General features: G+C 46.2%; 1 protein-coding gene across 1 annotated transcript in view; it reads right to left on the bottom strand.

Moving 5' to 3' along the window:
* LOC135528473 (formin-like protein 3) overlaps positions 1 to 25,016 on the bottom strand; it is a 55,253-nt gene that overhangs the window by 4,939 nt on the left and 25,298 nt on the right. Inside the window, 23 exon segments of the mRNA XM_064957580.1 lie at positions 2 to 123; positions 940 to 1,063; positions 1,369 to 1,461; positions 2,302 to 2,403; positions 2,726 to 2,886; positions 3,024 to 3,153; positions 3,370 to 3,450; positions 3,699 to 4,002; positions 4,904 to 5,106; positions 5,387 to 5,511; positions 5,688 to 5,771; positions 6,449 to 6,487; positions 6,490 to 6,832; positions 7,186 to 7,287; positions 8,060 to 8,209; positions 8,471 to 8,656; positions 10,200 to 10,293; positions 11,109 to 11,185; positions 11,479 to 11,587; positions 14,784 to 14,930; positions 15,464 to 15,547; positions 17,861 to 18,018; positions 18,270 to 18,353. Of these exon segments, the coding sequence (XP_064813652.1) occupies positions 32 to 123; positions 940 to 1,063; positions 1,369 to 1,461; positions 2,302 to 2,403; positions 2,726 to 2,886; positions 3,024 to 3,153; positions 3,370 to 3,450; positions 3,699 to 4,002; positions 4,904 to 5,106; positions 5,387 to 5,511; positions 5,688 to 5,771; positions 6,449 to 6,487; positions 6,490 to 6,832; positions 7,186 to 7,287; positions 8,060 to 8,209; positions 8,471 to 8,656; positions 10,200 to 10,293; positions 11,109 to 11,185; positions 11,479 to 11,587; positions 14,784 to 14,930; positions 15,464 to 15,547; positions 17,861 to 18,018; positions 18,270 to 18,353 (3,072 nt within the window). The 3' untranslated portion in view covers positions 2 to 31.

The following is a 25,016-nucleotide window of genomic DNA, read 5'->3' on the forward strand; positions in this document are numbered from 1 at the left end:
CCTTGGCATTAGGGGGAAGGAACTGTAGGAGCTAGCAGTTGGAGTCGTCACAGAGCTGTGCTTCACAGAAGAACCGTGAGCTTCGTTTAGCAGTACGGGCTGTGAAGGGGACGCTCTTCAGCACTGAGGGGGGAGGAGGGGAGAAAACGTCACACCTGAGACAGAGGAACCTGTACTGTTACTGTACTGTTGTACACCCCCCCCCCCCCAGACTGTAATTTCTCTGTATATACAGTATACCAGCTCTCTCTGAGCTACACTATACCAGACTACACTCCTGTGAGTCTTCCAGCCCTCGAAAGGTCTTTAGGTGCGTCTGAAATGCACCCTATTCCCTATGTAGTGCACTACAGGGAATAAAGTGCTATTTGAGATGCGCACTATGTCCAGGATGACAGGGCTATACTGTATGTAGAGTAACGGAGATGACGAAAAGTGTTGTAAAGGACCAGTAGTGGGGAGGAAGCATTATTAGCATATTATTAACATTGATCATTTAGATTTCACTGTCGACGCTGATTAATGAGAGTGAAGTTAGAAACTGTCCTGAGTTTGCACCTCCCACGAAACAGGGCACCGGGACACGGTGGCATTTCTTTTTTGACCTACTGGGACGCGCATAACAGCCAATGGCTTGACTACAGGCCTACTCTACTCTGTAATAACGAGACCGTACTCATCTAGACAACTAGCAGGCCACAATAAAACACAACTACTGGGACGTTCAGAACTGGAATCTGCTGCTGTCTAGCTGCTGGATAGCCTCGAGCAGTGGTGTCTGAACCACGTAACAGAGTGCTCCTCCAGCCGAGCAGTTGAGGACCACAGTGATCTTAGCCTGGCCCCGGCCTCTGCCCCTAGGACTGGGGTTTGGACCAGGAGACCTGGGGCCCGGCTGGGGGCTGCGTGGCTGCCTGCGTGGCTGCATGTCGAGCCCACCTGTGATGATATCCTCGATGGTGCCGTCCTTCCCCTCGTAGACGGGCCGGTGGTCCTTAGCCTGGCGTTTACGCAGCTCCGAGATCAGCTCCTGTTGCTGCTGCCTCTTCTTCACTACCTGGACCTAGGAGGGAGAGAGGAGGAAGGATCAAATCCTGCCAAGGTCGCCCAAATAGCTTGAGCTGCCCACGGATCATTTCAATCGTACAAAATGCATGAACTCCTTATTGGAAGTGTGAGAAATATATTGAGGAAATATAAAGGCTCTGTTGATCGCAAAATGATCCATTCTACATCTAGACTCTCTAGAGTCGTTGTACAATAAGCTCAATTTTACTACTGTTGGTTGAGTTCAGTGACTATTATAATCTTCCTGTTTTTTTGGGCCTTGTCTGTCAGTCAGGGCTAGGGAGACTTCTAGTACTGTACCTTGGGGTCGTGTTGCTTAGCCTCCTGAGCCAGTAATTTCTCTCTCATGGCTTCCTCCTGCTTTTTCCTCTGCTCATTGTCCACCACCGCATCCTGTAGGGAGGAGAACACAAAATGGACGCCACTCAGGGAAATGAGTCTTCAGTTCAATACAAATCAAGACACGGAAATATATCTAGTTTACAATAGAATAAATGGTTTTGGGTGTTGAGTAAACAGAGACAACACACTTTCATGTAGCTAAACAGTCAGCAACATACATTTTTCTGTGTGTCTCCCTCTCTCTCTCTGATCCCCTCTCTGTTTCTCTCTCACACATACACACAGATACGCATGCAAGCGCGCAGATCCATACATTCTTGTAGAGAACAATCTCAGGAAGGTGTCTGTGTGGCAGGGCTGTCCAGCAGGCGGAGGCAGGGCCGTCTGTCCTTCCGGGGGGTCGGGGGAGAGGCAGGGAGGGTGGAGGCAGGGGGAGGCAGAGGCAGGGCGGGGCCCTCGGTCCGGGGGTCAGAGTGGGGAGGCAGGGGGAGAAAGGGGAAAGCAGGGGGGAAGGAAGCGGGAGACCGGACCCAGTCTACACACCACAGCTGCGGCTCTGAAGGCAGACCCAGCTGGCCCATCCTGTTATTAGACCTGTGACTCCAGTCCACACCCTGTCCTGTGGCACACAGACGGCTGTGCTCTGCTCTTAGAGGCAGCAGGGCAACACCCAGACCCAGACTAACCAAAGGTTAGTCTAACTCCCATAGGACAGAGCGCAATCTCCACCTAAACACAATCCTGTGTGGCTTAGTTGGTAAGAGTGTGATCCCCTACAGGGATCCCATATGCATAACAAATATATGCAGTCGCTTTACTGTAACGACATTTGTATTGTGGCATATTATATACATGTATGTGTTAGAACTGTGCTGCTTGGTCCTCCCTTACCTTGTAAGCTCTGATGAATCGCACAAACACAGGGAAGAACACGGACGGAGGAGTCGTCTTGGAGCTCTCCCCAAAATAGTTCACCACATTGTTGAAGGCTTCCTAGAAAATGACCGGGGGAGACAGAAGTGTAAAAGGCAGGAACACAACATTTGTCAACATCGACAACCTTTACAAAGCTTTTTGTTTGAGGTCAAGTGTTGTCCTGCATTGTTGCATCTTGGGCTTTTTGGCTTTTGTTGTGTTTGCGCAGTTACACTAAGTTGTGTTATGTTTTGTTTTGACCCCTTTGTAGTTTTTGCAAAGCTATTTTCCCTGAAGGAAAATGCTGTGCTTGCTTTAGCGGTTTTATGGTAGTGGAAGAAGTTTAGAAGTTTACAGACCAGTATTGAACAATAGTGTTTGTAGTTTTGATAGGATTTACCTCCGCAGTCTTGGCATCCTTCTGCAGTTTGTCAAGCTGAGTGTCGCTAGTCTGGAGGAAGCCCTTGAGAACAGAGTGGTCGTGGAGACTACACTCTCTCCTGATCAGATCCATCCCTTTACCCAGCTCCCGCACGTCCAGCAGCACATTCTCCAGAGACACTAGAGAGAGATACGCACGCAGGCACACGAATATCAAGCCTCCTCATTTCTACTGTGCTTCACATGAACTGTCTTCTTCATACAGTCCGAAGAGGAGTCCCAGTCCTGTCTCGTGAGGTCTATAGCTGTGTACTCACCTGCAGCAGCTTTGTCCACAAAGTGTAGTTCGTTGAAGAAGTTAGCCAGCTCTGGATACTTCTCTTTAACAACCACCGCTATGTAGTGGAGCAGAGTCATCTTCCTGTCTGTAGACTTGGTGTCCAGTAGCTGTGGGAGGAGAGCAATGCATATTAGCCAATCCTCTTTTAACACTCGCCTTGTATAACTAATATGGAGATAAACTGAATGTATGACCAGAATGCATATCAACCAAGGCCCTTCTCAATCTGGAGGAGGACTTCTTGAAAAAAAAGTCTAGTCCCTTGTAACTAATATGATGATACGGTCTCTAGAATGTTCTACTTTGTTTCATACAGTACTCACCAGATCAAGACTTTGTAGCTTGAAGCCATACACAGAGCCTCTCTTGCTGCTGTTCATGTAGTTTCCCAGGGCTAAGATGATCTATGAGCATATAAAAGAAGAATTACAATCTTAGCGCCATAAAACTGTGGCCAGGGTCATGTAAAAAAAAGTTTTCCAAAATAGTTGTTGCGCTAAGATCCATTGCCTAAAACTGACATAGATGATTTTAGTGCTAAGAAACTCTTGGGGAAACTCACCACTGGTTGCTAAAACTGAAACAACGCTTGTCATCCAAAGTCAAACTACTTTAATCCCCGATGGTGGAATCCAAGAGCGAGAAGCCTTACCTCTAGCATGCGTTTTAACTTGGGTGAAGACTTGACGGACGCGGACGCTGCGATGATGGCGTTGAGCTGCGGGGTTAGCATGCCGACGTTGTCCGCGAAGTTCCCGACAAACGTAATGATATTCATCCTCTGGGTGAGCCGTTCGATCTTGGAGAAGAAGAGCATGAATCGGTCCTCGTCCGTCAGCGCGTCCAGCGGTCGCCGCTCCCGCTCGTACTGACGCATCGTCTTCCCCTCCGCCTCCGTTGGAAGGAAACGCATCAGACACTCCACGAAGTCCACCGGCAGGGCCTTCAGATCAAAGCTATAAGGAGAAGCAGATAGTAGAGGTTGCACCACTGAAAAGGTTAGAAACATCAGACACTCCACCAAGTCCACCGGCAGGGCCTTCAGATCAAAGCTATAAGGAGAAGCAGATATAGAGGTTGCACCACTGAGGTTGCATCCACTGAAAAGGTTAGAAACATCAGAGGTTAGAAACATCAGACTCCACCAAGTCCACCGGCAGGGCCTTCAGATCAAAGCTATAAGGAGAAGCAGATAGTAGAGGTTGCACCACTGAAAAGGTTAGAAACATCAGACACTCCACCAAGTCCACCGGCAGGGCCTTCAGATCAAAGCTATAAGGAGAAGCAGATAGTAGAGGTTGCACCACTGAAAAGGTTAGAAACATCAGACACTCCACCAAGTCCACCGGCAGGGCCTTCAGATCAAAGCTATAAGGAGAAGCAGATAGTAGAGGTTGCAACACTGAAAAGGTTAGAAACATCAGAAACTCCACCAAGTCCAGATCAAAGCTATAAGGAGAAGCAGGTTGCAACACTGAAAAGGTTAGAAACATCAGAAATCAAAGCTATAAGGAGAAGCAGATAGTAGAGGTTGCTACACTGAAAAGGTTAGAAACATCAGAAACTCCACCAAGTCCACCGGCAGTGCTTTTCAGGTCAAAAGCATCAGAAGGGGGAAGACAGGTTAGAAACATCAGCGCTAGAACTGGAAACGATGCAGCATAGAACCACATGGTTGGGCCCCTCGGAGTCTGGTTCCTCTCTCGGTTACTTCCTTCTAGGGAGTTTTTCCCTGGACACTGCTTGATCTTTGAAGGTCCAGGCCGGGATACTGTAATGCACTTTGTGACAACTGAATTTTTGACGTAAAAATACATTTTGATTTGTGGAAAGCGAGGTATAGGTTACAGTACGTACCTCTGTATGGCTTTGCAGATCTCCTCGGTGCTCTTGTTGGCCTTCCTCAGGGTAATGGCCAGGTTCTTGGAGCGGTTTGCGTCCAGCAGGCTGACCTTGTTGGCAGCCTTCTGAGACACTTTGGTCTTGGGGCCATTCAGGTCCACCAAAGGACCCTGGGCCTTGGTCTTAAAAAGCTCCTCAAACTTCTCCACATCCAGCTCCTATAGACAGACACCACACACTCAGTCTAACGTGATACCTCAAAGCATGTACATCTTCTATGAAAAATTACCTGTTTTAATTGGGAGTTTTGTTTGGTTTTGATTGCAATAAAACAGGGCTGGGTTAACTATCCGTATACAATGAGTTAGGAGGAGGGCCTTGAGTGCCTATTTTCCTGACCATGTGACATGACACGGAACAACTTGGGCCCAAAATGAAGAGAGAAACTGTCAGATGAAGGCCCCGAAAGGGAGGTTTCCCCTGGAATGGTAGACTCACCTCTAGTACTCGTTCATCATCTATCTCGCTGAAGACCGTGCCGTTGATCTGGTTGGGTTTCAGCGCGGTCCAGTTGAAAATAGGCAGGCGGAACTTGGTCTTGATGGGCTTCTTGATCCTGATAGCTGCAGACCGACATTATTACATAGAACACCAGGACAGCCATTATATAGACAATCATGCACATTTCCATCACACAATCAGACTTGTATCTTCTCGACACATTCTATACTCCACCCTAACTTCCTTTTAAATTCAGACGTGCAATGCATTGTATTTGGAGGCTGGTGTTCGCTCTTACCTGATAGGCCCATATTGAGGATGAAGTTGGGTGCAGTTCCTGGTAAAGGCGGGGCCATAGGAGGTGGGGGTGGAGCATTCGCTCCTGTGGAATAGAACACAAGACACTCAAGTCAACATCGACCAATAATGCCGAAGTCTGGGCAGCTCTATTCTCATGAGCTGTAATCAAATCCCAAGCGTATGGACATCTGTGAGAGGCTAGTTCAGGCATGCTGAACCAAATCAATAAGACAAATAGTAATATTTGTTTATGATTGCATACACAAGTGTTGTGCGTCCATCCAGCTGTTTCCGTGTGTGTGTGTGTGCGCGCACAGCCTGTCAGCACCTTGATTCACAGTGAGGGGGGAAACACCCTAGCGTTTCCCTTTCCTGTCTGGACGGGCGGGGCCCGGGCCCTACTCTGACCAATCACCTGGCTGGGCACAAAAGGGCAACGAGGGCAACTCTAAAATAGATCTGCCTTCATAGACCTATCTCCCCCGTGTCCCTTTGGACTCTAGTGACTTCCTCTCTCTTACATACATGTACATGTACCCTTTTCACACTACAGAGCCGAGCTGTACTGGCCTGGTTACACACCCACCATAGTTTGTGCTGTAAGGTATTGATTCTCAACCTCTTCAGTGGGCTTTGGAATTTGGAATGGAAAAGGGTGGGAACCCCTGCTATGAAGGACAATGTGAAAACAAAGCCAACATGTTATAGTTCTAGTCGGCACAATGAAGTGAAATAGTATAACTGATCATGGTACTGTACCTAAAGCAGAGGGCAGAGGAGGAGGAGGCGGAGGAGGGGAGGCGGGGGAGGTGGTGCTTCACTGGCCGATGGTAGACTAGTCCCTGGTCCTCCTGGTCCTCCTGGCCCTGTTACTCCTCCAGGCCCCACTGAGAATCCTCCGTTCTGCCCAAAGTCACCCAGAGGCACCCCCGGACCTCTACCCCCTCCTCCTCCACCACCGCCCCCTCCCAGGGGCTCGATTGCTATGTCCCCGTCCGGCTGCTTGCGGAGGCGGATGGTCCCCTGCTGTTCCATCTCCAGCAGGCGCTTCTCGATGTTGAAGCTCCTCTGGAAGGCAGCATCCTTCTCCTTGATCATCCTCCTCAGGGTGTGGACCTGGGTGTTGGTCGACTCGTACGTCTCCTGTTGGGTCAGACCACCAGGGGGAGACAGAGAGAGAAATGGCTCTATGATGACTCCGAAAAACAATACAGGATCATAATCATGCCATAACCTGCCGATCAATTTTCTATAATAGCATTCTCGCTCGAGCACAGTTAATCAAACGTTGATGTTAGTCTGCCACGGCCGTACGTATACTCAACCAGGCGTCATGAAACACTGCTGCAAAACAACATATTAAATACAACATTAAGACGCGCAAAGACACAGCTGCGGCTGTGCTGAATCCTCAAGGGTGCATTTGATGGCGTATATGAGAAACGGGAATGGCAATTTGATTCCGTATCATAATCGTGAACCCCAGCTCGTCTTACCCGTATGACGTGGAGATCCTTGTCCTTCTGCATGAGCTGCTTCTCCAGGTCAGCCACTTTCATGATGGTCTCATTCTCCACCTCCAGCAGCTTCTCCGTCACCTAGTGCAGGGTGGAGAGGATGAAGAGGGAGGGGAAAGAAAGAGAAGGCAGCAGGCATGGAGAGTGAAGCAGAGTGAGTGGGGAGATGGAACAACAGGGATGGAGAAAGGGATAGCGGGGAGAGGAGGTGAATTAAAGCGTTGATTCAGTAAAGTCCACCTCGGGCATCTCGCCCAGTTCCACTTTTGCTCTCTATCTCTCTCTCCCTCTCGCTCTCGTGTACTATATTCGCTGCAGCGTCAGTAAGAAATGTGATACGTTTTGCAGCATGACACAGGAGGTTCAAGTGAGGCTGACATAGCCTAGTTAGCTTTCACTTTTGAAATTGGATAACATGTTGTACAAGTAGTAAAAGGAATTCTCCGGGAATGCTCGCTCTCCTCCTCCCCCGTAATTCCTGGCCCCTGAAAGCCCGGGTTTGTTTTGAAATTCTCCAGATGACGGCACGTGCGCCTCCTGACCTTTCTGTGTTAGAAAGGGGTCATTGGAAGAACATGGGGGGATGGCGTACTTCACATTACTGCCCGACTGAAATAGCAGAGGAGACCCAATCCTGACCGGATAATGGCGTACCTGACTACGGTACTTCGTAGAACTCTTTTCATGTACATTCATCAGTACGGAGAAGGACAAATGTGCTATAAAAATTCCGTGTGAATAACAACTAAAAGACTCATCGCCATGTGTGTATTTGACCTATAACCCATTTGAAAACATTCCACTCCTGCACAGAGGCTTAGCGGGTGGGTCTGGTCAGTCTTGGGGTTCTTACGTGGGACAAGTGTTCCTCCAGCTCCTCCACCTTCTCCAGAGCCACGTTCTTGGTCTCCGCGTCCTCCAGCAGGCCGCCCACATCAAACACATTGTCCAGGTAGGCCTGAATCTGGACCGACAGCTTGTCACTCTCTGTGTACTTGGATTTCTGTAGGGAGAGAAGGGGAGGTTCAGGTTCACATTTAGGAAGGTACCGTAGAAGGCAACGTTTTAAGGCATCTTGGAAAAGGGGACATGACGTAAAATGGCGATGTTTAACTTCCTGCCTTCAAATGCTGCCTCAAAAGGCATATGAGACACAGCATGTATGGCTCCTCGGAGACTTCATTCAAGGAATGCTGAAGGGGATGTTTGCGACAGGTCAAATGAATACCTGGTTATTACATTGTATTCATAGCGTCCTCCTTACCTCCAGGTAGTCATCTAGGCCCAGCTTAGTGAACTCGTACTGCAGGTGAACCCTGAAGTTCATGTCTTCTACTGAGTGGACCATGATGTTTATGAACTGCATGCAGGCCACCATGAAGTCAATGTTCCCATCCTCCACGTGGAAATACTCCATCAGCTTCTCAAAGCGATGCTTCTCCTTGCACACCTGAAAAGGAGTAGGAACAACATGTCAATACAGACGGGAGCATATTTTGGAGGGGTTTGCCGTCTTAATTAAGTCCTCTTCAAATCCAAAAGAGGAGGATGTGTTTCAGTTCTGTTCACCTTTGACTCTCCTCAGTTTCCAAAATGCTTTGATGTTGCTGTGCCATATAACAGAGTTTCAGGTAAGATAGTGACCAGTGGCGGTCGGTGCCGTTTAAGATGAGCATGGTGTTATTTCTATTACAGCGCATTGGACTATGAGACTCCTAGGTTTCGTATTGACTTCAGTGTACCCAGAGGAGGACGGAAGCTAGCTGTCCTCCGGCTACACCATGGTGCTACCCTACAGAGTGCTGTTGAGGCTACTGTAGACCTTTATTGCAATACAGTGTGTTTATTTTCATTTATATGGTGACGTGAATATGTTTAGTATAGTTTTATCTAAAACAGATAACTTTGTAATGTTTCAATATTTGTATTTTTATGAAATTCACTGAGGAGGACAGTCCTCCGCTTCCTCCTCTGAGGAGCCTCCACTGAACGTGACCCATGCCAAGGCTATGGGTGTAAGCAGAGGTCAACACACTCCATCTGCAATGAAAAGCCCTCCTAATTATTGGAATTCTTGGGAAGGGAACAGAGTAAAAATAAGGCAATGGGATAGAGATCTCGCCAGACTCCCACACACATACACACACACACTGGAGACAAAGAAAACAAACTGATTTCCCAACTTAAAAACATCTGATTTAAATACAGAACAAAATCCAACCCCTCATTCCATATCAGCATTCTTTAGCCTAGAGTTGTTGTTTTGTGATTTATACTTAATTGCTGCACAAATATGGCTATAAACCAGAGCTGCGTCTCAAATGGCATCCTATTCCCTATATAGTGACCAGAGGCGGCCCTGCTCAAAAGTAGTGCACTATATAGGGAATAGGATGCCATTTGAGAGACAACCCAAAACGGGTGGCGGAACATCTTAGCTATAACGTTTCAGTAAATACTCAACTGTCACTATGATTGCAGTTTGAAATCCCGCCACAAAGTTGTTGGTTGGTTCACACATTGTTGTGACTGGGTGGCTGATAGGAGTACTGCTCTATGGGGTTCTGTGGTGCTCTGCAGATTGTGCAGAGCAATCGGCTGATTCCGGCGTTAAGACGACTGACTCTACAGGCTAGAAACTGAGAGGCTAAGCAAACCTTTGTGATCCACTCACTCCCACTGGGAAATTGATCCTTGTCACGGTTGCCTCACATCTGGTGGCTTAATGAGATGAATAGCCCCAGACATAGCATGGTTCTGGGCTTTGCCTAACAGGCCTACCAGGGTTCAAATAGTATTCATTTTCTTTCAGATATTTTGAGCATTTCATTGAGCCTGCCCAAAGAGCCAGATGGGCAGGGCTTGCACTTTTGGGATTATTCTGTTGGTTTTATCGTGCCCACGCAAGCCTTCCAAGTATTTGGAAGAAAGCAAAATGGTGAATTCTGCCTACAGTAGGCTAATACTGAGGTTATACTAAAGTAATACGTCACCTCTTTGAAGTTGTCGAATGCAGAGAGTATGATCTCATGGCCTCCTCTAACCAGACACACCGCAGCCAGCAGCTCCAGCACCAGGGCTTTTGTCCTGTCAAGACAGAATATGTGTGTTCATAGACACAACGTCTATATAACATTGCATTACGACTCTGGTAATCCATGGCTCGACCTGTACGCGGTTCAAATCCAATTCACTCTGACGTTGTTATAACGGCATTTGATAATATACTTTGTTAAATATTAGCCATATTCTTTTCACCGGTGCAAAATGTAGTCAGCAATTACCTAAAGCACTAAATAAATGCATAGCAAAGCTGAAATCCATAATTCTCTACTTTGAGGTTTAACACCCACAGAGGAGCCGGAGCGAGGGGCTTGTCAACGCTTCAACTGAAAGGAGGTCATTATGAAGTGATCAGCTCCCACGCTTTAACACTGTAATCCCAAACATTCCTCTAACACACTGCATCTATAACAGGCCTTCATCCAAAATGGCTCCCTATTCCCTTCGTAGTGCACTACTTTTAACCGGGGCCCTACTCCAAATTAGTGCACTAAATAGGGAATAGGGCGCCATTTGGGATATACGGTAAACCATGCCTTTACCAGGCTGGATGTATGGTTCTCATTCCCAACATCAGAGAGAAGCCGATGGGATCCCCCTTAGAGAATGAGGAGCGTATCATATGAACAGGCTGATCAAATGTTCCTCTATTGTCTGACCCACACCCTGACCCACCCTTAAATCTCTCAAGCTGCAGAGGTGGTGGAGGCAGGGGTAGGGCCTGAACTTGAACTGATGATAGCTACCTGCACACTGTTGTACCCTGCACCTCGAATCAAACCTAGAGTTACTGGAAGTGTGTAGTAACAGCTTCTAAACAGAGCCTGAGATTTGCTTACCTTGAGTTCTTATTGTTCAGACTTAGGGCAATTTCGTTGACTGCGTGTGCGTGGGACATTACCAGGTTGAAGCCATACTGGAGAGAGAAGGTAATGATAGAACAGGATGTGGTCAAAGAGAAGCAAAAGAGGCTGAATGCTGCCAGTGCATAGATTCAAGAACACTGCCTCGATTCACTTTTACTGTGGCTTATACAGGAAACATCTGCAACAGAGACTCTTGACATCTTGAAAACAAAATATTTGTTGCATTTATGCTTTACCGTTTCTGCCCTAATGCCACTAGAGAGAACAATAAGTGTTTAAGGTTGTTCTGTGTATTATTGGTAACATGGGGGTGGCTTTGATAGTTGATATCCTCAGTCAGTACCTGGTAGTTCATTATGGCTCGCAAGCACATGATGCAAACGTGCACGTCGTCCTTCTGGCTCACGAGTCTTGAGTTCTTGATGGTTTTGCTGTTAGGTGCTGTGCCATAGCTGCAACAGAGGGCAAAGGTCAACAACTACAGTGGCAAGAAAAAGTATGTGAACCCTTTGGAATTACCTGGATTTCTGCATAAATGTAACCTAAAAATAAGATCTAATCTTCATCTAAGTCACAGCAATAGACAAACACAGTCTGCTTAAACTAATAACACACAAATTATTGTATTTTTCTTGTTTATATTGAATGTTTAAATTATATATTCACAGTAGGTTGGGAAAAGTACGTGAACCCCTAGGCTAATGACTTCTCCAAAAGCTAGTTGGAGTCAGGAGTCAACTAACCTGGAGTCGAATCAATGAGATTTAGTTTGGAGATTTTGGTTATAGCTGCCCTGCCTCATTAAAAACCACTCACAAAATGTGAGTTTGCTATTCACAAGAAGCATTGCCTGGTGTGAACCATGCCTAGAACAAAAGAGATCTCAGAAGACCTAATATTAAGAATTATTGCCTTGCATAAAGCTGGAAAGGGTTTCAAAAATATCTCTAAAAGTCAGTCCATGGTAAGATTGTCTGGAGCAATGTCAGCACTGTTGCTACTCTCCCTAGTAGTGGCCGTCCTGCAAAGATGACTGAAGGAGCACAGCGCAGAATGATCAATGAGGTTAAGAAGAATCCTAGAGTGTCAGCTAAAGACGTACAGAAATCTCTGGAAGATGCTAACATCTCTGTTGACGAGTCTACGATACGTAAAACACTAAATAAGAATGGTGTTCATGGGAGGACACCACGGAAGAAGCCACAGCTGTCCCAAAAAAACATTGCTGCACGTCTGAAGTTTGTAAAAGAGCACCTGGATGTTCCACAGTGCTTCTGGCAAAATATTCTGTGGACAAATGAAGCTAAAGTTGAGTTGTTTGGAAGGAGCACACAACACTATGTGTGGAGAAAGGCACAGCACACCAACATCAAAACCTCATCTTAACTGTAAAGTATGGTGGAGGGAGCATCATGGTTTGGAGCTGCTTTTCTGCCTCAGGGCCTGGACAGCTTGCTCTCATCGGAAAAATGAATTCCCAAGTTGATCAAGACATTTTGCAGGAGAATGTAAGGCTATCTGTCCGCCAATTGAAGCTCAACAGAAGTTAGATGATGCAACAGCACAACAACTCAAAAGACAGAGGTAAATCAACAACAGAATGCCTTCTGGAGTGGCCCAGTCAGGCCTGACCTCAACCCGATTTGAGATGCTGTCGCATGACCTCAAGAGCGGTTCACACCAGACATCCCAAGAATATTGTGGAACTGAAACAGTTTTGTAAAGAGGAATGGTCCAAAATTCCTCCTCACCGTTGTGCAGGTCTGATCCGCAACTACAGAAAAGGTTTGGTTGAAGTTATTGCTGCCAAAGGAGGGTCAACCTGTTATTAAATCCAAGGGTTCACATACTTTTTCCAACCTGCACTGTGAATGTTTACACAGTATGTTCAATAAAGACATGAACAATTATAATTGTTTGTCCGTTATTAGTTTAATTAAGCAAACTGTGTTTGTCTACTGTCGTGACTTAGATGAAGATCAGATACAATTTAATGACCAAATTATGCAGAAATCCAGGTCATTTGAAAGGGTTCACATACTTTTCCTTCCCATTGTACATATTTTATTCAATGTTCACATACAACAAAAACAACTTGAGTCCACTTCATTCTTAACAGCTTTTGATTCCACTTCACTTGGCTGATCTAAATAATCAGAGCCATTGTGTGTTCATATTGTGTGCTTTTTTTTGTGACATCTTGATTTATGAGAGCAAGAAATGTTGTACAGTATCTGACATTCATGTGACTGCAGGGTTTGTGTTCCATGCCCCTAGCTTAAAGTGTGTCAGAGAGATCAGGCGGAGAAAGAGACCAGAGAAGGCCCATGTGGTTACAGAATGATGCATTCTGGGACGAGGTGAAGCCGTAGGTTTCTTGCATGACATCCGTTTGTCCCCAGACTGAGGTCTGCTAGTTACAGAACAGTCTCTCCTCCACATCCTCTTATCTCTCGGTCTCTTTTTCATGTTTTCGTCTGTCTGTGTTTTCTGCTCGTCTTACTTTTTGTCTTTTTGGAAAACTGAGTCATAAGTTTCTCAAGCATTTCTTCCTGTAGTAAACCAACAGACATGTATATAGGGTTGTCCGTTGACAACAACAAAAAATATATGTATATTAATTATTTTACATTTTTATACCCCTTTTTCTCCCCAATTTTGTGGTGTCCGATTGGTGGTTACAGTCTTGTCTCATCGCTGCAACTCCAGTACGGACTCGGGAGAGGCGAAGGTCAAGAGCCTTGCATCCTCCGAAACACAACCCAACCAAGCCACAATGCCCATTTAACCCGGAAGCCAGCTGCACCAATGTGTCAGAGGAAACACCGTACACCTGGCGACCATGTCAGCATGCACTGCGCTGGCAGGAGTCGCTAGTGCGCGATGGAACAAGGATATCCCTACCAGCCTAATCCGCACGACGCTGTGCGAACTGTGTGCCGCCCCATGGGTCTCCTGGTCGCGGCCGGCTGCGTCAGAGCCCGGACTCTAACCCAGAATCTCTAGTGGCACAGCTAGAAATGTGATGCAGTGCCTTGCTCCACTCGGGAGGCCCTGACTAAAACTATTCTAATCTCAAAATTATTTATGTTTGTTTCGTGGTACATTTATATCTTTCTTATTCCTATCACACTCTATTTTCTCTCTCTGTGTTCTCTCTCTGTGTGTTTTCTCCCTCTGTGTTTTCTCCCTCTGTGTTTTCTCCCTCTGTGTTTTCTCCCTCTGTGTGTGAAAATCTCACGAGACGGAGAATCACAGGGCAGGAGGCCCACCTGGAGCTAGACAGGTCAGGACAGTGGAACACATCTGGAACGAGGAAGACCATCAAACATGGAAGGAAACACACAGTGCAGGGGTCAGAAACCACCTCTCTGTCTCCGTCTCTGTCCCTGTCTCTGCACATCGTTTAACCCACAAACCACTGCAGTGAGGTCGGGAGTCTCTTCATCAATCCTCTCCAGACCCAGACCGCTCTACATCATGGCATCATCATCATCATCATCATCATCATCATAGCAAACAACTGGCTGTTTGGATTGCTACCTGACATGCTAACATGCTAACATACGTCAGGGCCAGGGGGTTAGATGAGCGAGGCACAGTAACAGCAGCGACAGCAGCAGCAACGGGGTAGCAGACAATACGTACCGGAGCACAGACTGGCGCGCCGAGCGGACCAGCGTGTTGCAGAAAGGCTGAGCGCCACTCTGGTGTAGATCCTCTATAGACCTACTCCAGGAAGTAGCCTTGTCCAGGGAACCCTCCTCCCCATTATCCAGACCCTCAAAATTCAACCTGGGCCACGGACAGACAGACAGGCCGACGGACGGATGGACAGACAGGTAGACAGATGGATAGACATACAGATGATGGACAGACAGAGGTCGAGGTAGATTAGGTTAGAAATGCAGCTCGGTAAAAGGTCAAAGGTTATGTTATACAGACGAACTGCACAGTAAAAGGCTGCACAGTCAAGCTTAGTGCAACACAGAGTTGACTGGCTCAGTCATTCCCATTCAGGCCTGGTCCATAATGTGCCAGCATGGCGATATAACCACACAGGCACATGGTTCCCAATCAAGTCCAACCACTCATTCAGTCTGCCAAGTACGCAGCATATGAGGCAGACAAGCACATTCAGGCACATTCAAAGGAACATAATGCCATAAGGAATCCATCCAGTTTGCTATTGCCCCTTTTCACAGACAGTGTGACCTTAGCTCCTGTCTGTTGGGATGAACTGGGATCCGGTACCAATCTGGTTGGGTGGCGAACTACCTCTAGTCTCTTCTGAAGAGATGTGCTAAGCTTAGGGTGTGTGTACTCACATGACGGCACACTGTGCAAAGGAGAGGTACTCCACCAGGATATCCAGACCTCTGTTTTCATCGTTGAGGAACTCACGGACCCACCTGGGTGACATGGGACACAGAGAGGGGTTAGCAGGGCAGAATATTCAAGGGCTAACACCCTTATCTGCTAGTCACGGATCATCCCTAAGTAGGGCCAGGACTTTCCCCCACATGACCTGAACAGGGAAATACTCTGGGCAGTACTCCATAGTTTTTCCTGGTGAGTTCACATGCTCTGGAAAAACTCCTGGCCCTATGTTATGAAACATGGAAAATGATAATAGCCCTAATAGAGGTACAGAAAGGCAGGAGAGAGAGAGAGAGAGAGACAAGGGGAGGGGAAGACTGAAACCTGAACACACAAGCTACACACATTCCTAAGAGCTGCAAAAGCCAACATATTTGAGTCTACATCTTGTAGACTAAAGTCTGCTCAGAATGGGGTCCCCTACACCCCCACTACACCCCTGACGGAGAGAGAAAAGACTTGGCAAGGCAGCAACGGAAAGTAAACGCGAGTGAGCAAGGCTTCAGATTTCTTCTCTATTTAACTCTATTTCTCTGGAAGGGGGGGAGAAAGTCCAAACAAATGAATTCCCATTGCGATGAGAAAGAATGTGGAAGTCATATGGTATGGCTAAGAGAGAGCGTGGAGACTGGACTCAAGTTGGAGTCCCTGACAGGGAGCTCGATTCAATCCGCCGCAGCGCGATTTCAGTTGAAAGGTCATCTCCGATTGAGCAGTTTATTGAACGTTTATCGTGAATGCAGTCTCCGCAAACGCGGGAACATTGCCTTTCAATTACATTCTCGCTATAGCGCTGAACATCAGCGATACGGATTGAACAACCAAGCCCTCAGTCTTCCTTCCCCCCTTCCCCCCTTAGTCCCAAAACCCCTGCTTCCCCCTTAGTAAAATGCAGAGGAGTGGAATTGGGGTAAAGGTTCCAAAATATCCCCAATATGCTGGTTAAATCAAATCAAATGTATTTATATAGCCCTTCTTACATCAGCTGATATCTCAAAGTGCTGTACAGAAATCCAGCCTAAAACCCCAAACAGCAAGCAATGCAGGTGTAGAAGCACGTTAGGGAGGATACTGGGGGCAGGAGACTGTTTGGTAACACAAGACTCTGGATAGTCAAAGGTAAAGTGGATAGGTGGGAGAGAGGCCCTACTGTGAGGAAAAGAGAGGTGAGCAGAGAAAGAGGGGAAATAGTGAGAAGCAGTGAGATTGGGGTGGAGGGAGAAGAAAAGAGAGGTGGGGGAGGCGCGCCTGATCATCAGTTTCCTGTCTACCAGCCCCCCCCCCCTCTCTCTCTCTCCCCCCTTCTTTTCCTGTCCAACCAGATGCTATTTCAGATTGTCTTGGCAATCTGAGGAATAACACGTCGGAGAGGGCCAGGATTCGGACACAATAAACAGGGCTCTGTTCCACTGAATTTACCAACCAGACCAAAGCCTCTGTCTCAAAATAGCCTCGGTCTTTTCCTGCCCGTGTGTCTTTCTGGAAAGACATTAGAACACAGACTATTATAGGAGTTATTATTGGAGGTATGCCCTGAATACAATGAAAAATCACAAAGAACTGTTTTGAATGCGAGAGTATATTTGAGTTTGATTTAAAGGACGGGGGACATCTCTGACGCACTTCCGTCAGAGTTACAGTAAGTATCTGTGTGACATCAATGAGACATTTGAGGATGATAGTGAGGAAGGAAGGGCTGAATAAAGCATTGACCAAATGTTATGTGTGTGTGTGTGTGTGTGCATATTTGTTTGTTTGTTTTCCCAGGGTTCATCGTTGGTAGGCCATGCTTGCTGTCCCCTCTGGCGTACACAACTAAGCTTCCTGCTCACTGCTATGTTATGGGGGAGTGGACCATTCCTTTCCTAGCGTTACAATACAATGACTACCATCTGTGCATTGTGAAGAGGAAGACTCCACTAGGAAGTAAAGCAGGCTGGGGAGGGTGGCAGGACAGAACAATAGGTAATGATCTGAGCATCAGGAAAACAAGCTGTTGGTCCCTAGGACAGGAAGCGAAAGAGGAAGAGCACAGAAAGGCTCGTTCTCTCTTAAAGGGGAGAAAAATAGGGTCATTCTTAAAGGAGCGATAATGGAATTGGTTGTTGTAGGGGGAAATAATAAGGGAGTTGATTTCCCTCCGGCCTTTCACTTCCATAGTAGCCATTATTCTTGTAGCTGTGCCCCGCTCCAGGGGTAACGTTACAGTGTGGTATTCGTAGAAGACACATCAATTCCTGCAAACGTCATGTGAGAAGGGACTGTAATATTGGGGATTTCCAGTACTCTGACTCTCATTGGTTGACATAAGAGAAGAGAGGGGAGGGATGAGAATAGATCATCACCCTATGTGATTGGTCCGCAGCGAGATCTCCAGTTCCCTCAGAACCTTAGTGGATTCCTGGACCCGCCTTCGGAACTTCTTGCGTGTGACTCCTGGGTCCAAGTAGCCCCGGAGCTTGGAGATGTAGGTGTGAGGAGGATTCTTCACTTGAAACCGTTCCTAATATAACACACGGGGGAAGAGGGTGGACAGAGTGAGCAGTGTAACATAATAGGGTTCCAACCATTATGGAGAAAAGACTAGACCTACACTGCAACAAAATATTTTTTTTCGATCAAATCTATCAACATTGCTTCACAGTTTTTGTTTTGGTGTTCGAACAGACTAGATGTGCGGGTTTGTAGAGGTGTAGCTGTGGGATTGTTTGCTTGCAGTAGCCTACGTGTGTCGTCGTATTTAAAGGAGTTTACCTGGTCGCAGATGAGGTCCCATTTCTTGTCATTGTCATACTGTCTGAGGAGCCTGGCTTTGTCGGGAGGAAGGTTCATGGAATTCTGAAACACAAGACAGACAAGATCTCATCAGACACACCCCAGTGCAAATATGAGAGCACACATCTTTGTTGAGTCATTCATTAATCATTTCATCATAATTGATCATTTCATGGCAGTTTCAGGGCTGACGATCATGCGTCAAGTATGTTGTGTTTTTAGAGGCCAATTTGGTGTTTTTATGGGGCCTATGACTTCACTTCCTGTCTTGACTTGTAGCATCCTGTTGCATGAGCTCATCCAAAACCCTCCTCTGCACCCCAAATGGCACCCTTTTCCCCTATTTAGCGCACTACTTTTGACAGAGCCCCAAAAGTAGTGCACTAAATAGGGAATAGGGTTCCATTTGGGAAGCACCCATTCTCTGCGGTTGGTAATAAGCGTCTGAATCTTTCAGTAGTGACTACACTGCACTTTTTAACCACCGGCTAGCTAGTAGCTACAGCCTCTCTCTAAAACAGAAAGGAAATGGCTATTATTACTGGCTACTTACTATCTTATTGCTATCACTTATCCAGCCATAAAAACACTTAACACCACAACATGAGAGAGGAGAACAGCCCACAGGCAACGGCCAAATGTTTTACTGCTGAGGCTCAAATTAAGACATTTAGCATGATTGCGCTAATTTGTCGTTTGACAACTATCCCATTTTATGTCTCTACTCTACCGTCGTGAGCGTTAACACACACCACACAGTATAACACAGACGCGTGTGTGTGTTCGTTCCATGACATGGGGCTCTGCCTCGGGGTAAAGACTTCCTACCATGAGTCATGAGACCATAAACAGAGGTCAGTGGTCAACTCTGAAATCTCTTCGACACCAGGAAGTGCAACAATACGAGGCTGTTAGTTACAGCTAGCTCCTCTCCTCGCCACCCGGTCATGTGTAACTGATCGCCTCAGCATTTCTCTTTGAAGAGACCATGAAGGTTTTGCTCTGTTTTCACAGTCCTGCTCAGACTCAGGGCCCCTCATTTTACATCCCATGTAGACGGAGCCCCACAGACAAACCACACATATGCACACGCACACACTCACCAATACAGACACACACACACCACAAACTGCCTGTCAGCTTGACCTGTGACCCTCATCTACAACTTACCCCTGCCCTCACCTCCTAGCACACACTGGCTCTTTCTCAATTCATCTTTCCTCGTTCATCTTTCCTTACTCCTCGCCGCCTCCTTTAAAGAATGTCTGAGGTGAGAGACCTCCAACGTGGTTGAGAAGGAGGCTAGGAGATGGGATGTGAGGAATTGCAGAAAGGCTCATTGAGAAAGAGCTACACTACCTGAGCGTGAAGAGACCCCTCATGATCCACTGAACCATTCAACCATTAGTAGTAAGCAATTCAGCTTTTAGCTGCGAATGTGTACAAGATGAAAAGTGCCAATGAACCAATAAACCACCAATAAACCACAGCATGTGGTGAGGCATCATGCCCCCATGGACTTTCCTATGCTATTCCTATCGCTACAATGATTCACAGCAGTGGAATATCACATATAAAGTGTATTTTTATTTCTTTTCCACAATGCAGTGGGGTGATTGGATCTTTCCATCAGCAGCACGTGTGCAGCATGAATCATGTTGGACTGGCTGTCTGAGAGGCTGGATGAGGACTGTGGCACATTGTTTCTTTTCTGTGCAGTATTGCTGGAGGAGCCTGGAAATCCTGACTGAGCGTGAAATGGAGCCGCGTACCGACTGGATTTCCAGGCTACTGCAGAGGGTGCCGTTGACTCCAGACTCCGATGTCTGCTGGGAGTCAGACTTCGATAAGACGCTGCTCCTAAACACACGATCTGAAGCCGATAAAATCACATAGCGACTCAGCTTGACTCTACATTTGCCGGCTTTGTTTAAAACCACACTGACAGAAACCGCAACTATAATCACTGATCCTTTGAACGTCTACAGAGTACTCGTTAAACTTTCTGAAAATAAATGACAAATAACAGAATGCAAAGCTGCCTGCCTGAGGGGGGGAAAAAATCTTTCTTGAAAGCCTCTAAAAATGAACAATTATTTGACTCACAAAAAAAACGTCTCCTTGAGGAGAACTACTGTAGGATTCTCGGACCTGAAGCACTGAAGTGGAGTGATCAGTGAAAATCTGTTACATTAGGCTTCTTTGACAAAACATTGCCTTCCAAATGGCACCCTATTCCCTATTTAGTGCGCTACCCATTGGCGCTGGTCAAAAGTAGTCCACTAGATAGGACCAAAACCCACACAGCTCCGAAAAAAACCAGGAGCTTTCCAGATGTCCAGAATTACACAAGGAATGTGTCCTGTTAATAATGGTACAAATTTGCTCTAAATTCTCTCACTGCCTCTTTCCTTTCCTTCTTTTCTCTCTTGGGGGGAGAATGTTACCTACCACAGTCTCTCCACAGTCTCTCCCTTTCTTCTCTTACTTTCTCCTCTCTCTCTCTCTTTATTTTCTTCTCTCTTTATTTCTCTCTCTCTCTCTTTATTTCTCTCTCTCTCTCTCTCTTTATTTCTCTCTCTCTCTCTTTATTTCTCTCTCTCTCTCTCTCTTTATTTCTCTCTCTCTCCCCCTCGGAGGGCTGTCGCCGTGTGAGCTCCATCTCATTCATTCCAAATGTCAGAAACAGGATGGGACAACTGACCACAAAGTTTGATATCCAACAATACTTTCAAACTTGAGATATTTCAGAATCTCAGACAGTAACAAATAAAGCTGATGACACTTGTGGTTCACCACCGGTTCAGTACAGTAACGTTGTATACGGTGTCTGTCAGCTTCTTGGGGGGGAAAGACACAGTAGGACTGATTGGTCTAAACAGTATTTATGGGCTTCATTGGCGGATCCAGACAGACACTCTGTCAACGTAAATAGTCTGTATTTTTTCATTGTTAATCCTGTAAGGACGAGAGAACTACGAATGTTTGCTGAGTGGGTGTCACTACCACAGTTCCCAGTACAGTTCATCATGTGAAATAAGTCCGGCTCCAATGCAAACAACCCAGTGATAATGAAACTACATGCGACGACGATAAGATCGAACAAACAACCTCACATCCGATCCAGGATCTGCCACAGCCAAGCGTAGTCCCAGGTCTGTTTATGCTGTCTTGCCAACTCCAGATCTGGGATCAGGCTAGCGTCAGCCCAGAATCTATTCCTCACACTCAGCCTCAACTAGACGTGCAGATTAAGGAAGAACCGCCGGGCACAATACAGGCACAGAGCAGGGTTCACTACTCTCCTAATTTAATTGTGTAGTACACACAGCCTACTCTGCACTAGCCCTAAAAAACAGAGAGCAAGAGAGAGACACAGAGAGAGACAGAGACAGAGAGAGACACAGAGAGAGAGAGAGAGAGACACAGACACAGAGAGAGAGAGAGAGAGAGAGAGAGAGAGAGAGAGAGAGAGAGAGAGAGAGAGAGAGGGAGAGACACTGAGACACAGAGGCATAGAGAAAGAGACACAGAGAGAGACAAAGGAGAGACACAGACAGAGAGAGACACAGAGAGACACACAGAGAGACACACAGAGAGTGACACAGAGAGTGACACAGAGAGTGACACAGAGAGTGGCACAGAGAGTGACACAGAGAGAGATACAGAGACAGAGAGAGCGAGACAGACACAGAGAAAGAGAAACAGAGAGACAGACACAGAGAGACAGAGACACAGAAAGACATAGAGAGAGACAGACACAGAGAGCTTCCTGTATTGTAGTTATTCGTTTAAATCCTAAAGAGCAAAATGTGTTCCCTGAAGATGGCCAAGATAAAGCATAGCAATTCGACACACAACAACACAGAGTTACACATGGAATAAACTAAACATAGTCAATAATACAGTAGAACAAAAGAAAACAAAAAGTCTATATACAGTGAGTGCAAATGAGGTAAGATAAGGCAATAAATAGGCCGTGGTGGTGAAGTAATTACAATATAGCAATTAAACACTGGATTGATAGATGCGTAGAAGCTGAATGTGCAAGTAGAGATACTGGGGTACAAAGGAGCAAGATAAATAAATACTGTATGGGGATGAAGTAGGTAAACAGCCCATCTATGTACAGGTGCAGTGATCTGTGAGCTGCTCTGACAGCTGGTGCTTAAAGCTAGTGAGGGAGACATGAGTCTCCAGCTTCAGATTTTTGCAGTTCGTTCCAGTCATTGGCAGCAGAGAACTGGAAGGAAAGATGACCAAAGGAGGATTTGGCTTTGGGGGTGACCAGTGAGATATACCTGCTGGAGTGCGTGCTACGAGTGGGTGCTGCTATGGTGACCAGTGAGCTGAGATAAGGGGTTGCAACAATTTTGGCAGATAATTTTAGAAAGAGAGGGTCCAGATTGTCTAGCCCGGCTGATTTGTAGGGGTCCAGATTTTGCAGCTCTTTCAGAACATCAGCTATCTGGATTTGGGTGAAGGAGAAATGGTGGGGGATTTGGCGGGTTGCTGTGGAGGGTGCCGGGCAGTTGACCGGGGTGGGGGTAGCCAGGTGGAAAGCATGGCCAGCCGTAGAGAAATGCTTATTGAAATTCTCAATTATAGTGGATTTATCGGTGGTGACAGTGTTTCCTAGCCTCAGAGCAGTGGGCAGCTGGGAGGAGGTGCTCTTATTCTCCATGGACTTTACAGTGTCCCAGATCTTTTTTGAGTTAGTACTACAGGATGCAAATTTCTGTTTGAAAAATCTAGCCTTAGCTTTCCTAACTACCTGTGTATATTTGTTCCTAACTTCCCTGAAAAGTTGCATGTCACGGGGGGCAACCTGATGTTCAGGTTTATGTCCAGGTTTGTTTCTCCCCTAACGGTTAAAGCCCGAGTAGAACACACACAGCTGTGTTTATGTGTGTACTGTACATACAGGTACATGTATATGGGTGTGTGCAGCTGTATACAGTGCCTTGCGAAAGTATTAGGCCCCCTTGAACTTTGCGACCTTTTGCCACATTTCAGGCTTCAAACATAAAGATATAAAACTGTATTTTTTGTGAAGAATCAACAACAAGTGGGACACAATCATGAAGTGGAACGACATTTATTGGATATTTCAAACTTTTTTAACAAATCAAAAACTGAAAAATTGGGCGTGCAAAATTATTCAGCCCCTTTACGTTCAGTGCAGCAAACTCTCTCCAGAAGATCAGTGAGGATCTCTGAATGATCCAATGTTGACCTAAATGACCAATGATGATAAATACAATCCACCTGTGTGCAATCAAGTCTCTGTATAAATGCACCTGCACTGTGATAGTCTCAGAGGTCCGTTAAAAGCGCAGAGAGCATCATGAAGCACAAGGAACACACCAGGCAGGTCCGAGATACTGTTGTGAAGAAGTTTAAAGCTGGATTTGGATACAAAAAGATTTCCCAAGCTTTAAACATCTCAAGGAGCACTGTGCAAGCGATAATATTGAAATGGAAGGAGTATCAGACCACTGCAAATCTACCAAGACCTGGCCGTCCCTCTAAACTTTCAGCTCATACAAGGAGAAGACTGATCAGAGATGCAGCCAAGATGCCCATGATCACTCTGGATGAACTGCAGAGATCTACAGCTGAGGTGGGAGACTCTGTCCATAGGACAACAATCAGTCGTATATTGCACAAATCTGGCCTTTATGGAAGAGTGGCAAGAAGAAAGCCATTTCTTAAAGATATCCATAAAAAGTGTTGTTTAAAGTTTGCCACAAGCCACCTGGGAGACACACCAAACATGTGGAAGAAGGTGCTCTGGTCAGATGAAACCAAAATTGAACTTTTTGGCAACAATGCAAAACGTTATGTTTGGCGTAAAAGCAACACAGCTCATCACTCTGAACACACCATCCCCACTGTCAAACATGGTGGTGGCAGCATAATGGTTTGGGCCTACTCTTCTTCAGTAGGAACAGGGAAGATGGTTAAAATTGATGGGAAGATGGATGGCGCCAAATACAGGACCATTCTGGAAGAAAACCTGATGGAGTCTGCAAAAGACCTGAGACTGGGACGGAGATTTGTCTTCCAACAAGACAATGATCCAAAACATAAAGCAAAATCTACAATGGAATGGTTCAAAAATAAACATATCCAGGTGTTAGAATGGCCAAGTCAAAGTCCAGACCTGAATCCAATCGAGAATCTGTGGAAAGAACTGAAAACTGCTGTTCACAAATGCTCTCCATCCAACCTCACTGAGCTCGAGCTGTTTTGCAAGGAGGAATGGGAAAAATTTCAGTCTCTCGATGTGCAAAACTGAGAGAGACTTACCCCAAGCGACTTACAGCTGTAATCGCAGCAAAAGGTGGCGCTACAAAGTATTAACTTAAGGGGGGCTGAATAATTTTGCACGCCCAATTTTTCAGTTTTTGATTTGTTAAAAAAGTTTGAAATATCCAATAAATGTCGTTCCACTTCATGATTGTGTCCCACTTGTTGTTGATTCTTCACAAAAAAATACAGTTTTATATCTTTATGTTTGAAGCCTGAAATGTGGCAAAAGGTCGCAAAGTTCAAGGGGGCCGAATACTTTCGCAAGGCACTGTAATTAAGCAATAAGGCCTGAGAGGGTGTGGTATATTGCCAATATACCAATGCTAACGGCTGTTCTCATGCACGACGCAACGTGGAGTGCCTGGATGCAGCCCTTAGCCGTGATACATTAGCCAAATTCCACAAACCCCA

The sequence above is a fragment of the Oncorhynchus masou genome, chromosome 33, assembly GCF_036934945.1.
Source record: "Oncorhynchus masou masou isolate Uvic2021 chromosome 33, UVic_Omas_1.1, whole genome shotgun sequence".
NCBI classification, from domain to species: domain Eukaryota; kingdom Metazoa; phylum Chordata; class Actinopteri; order Salmoniformes; family Salmonidae; genus Oncorhynchus; species Oncorhynchus masou.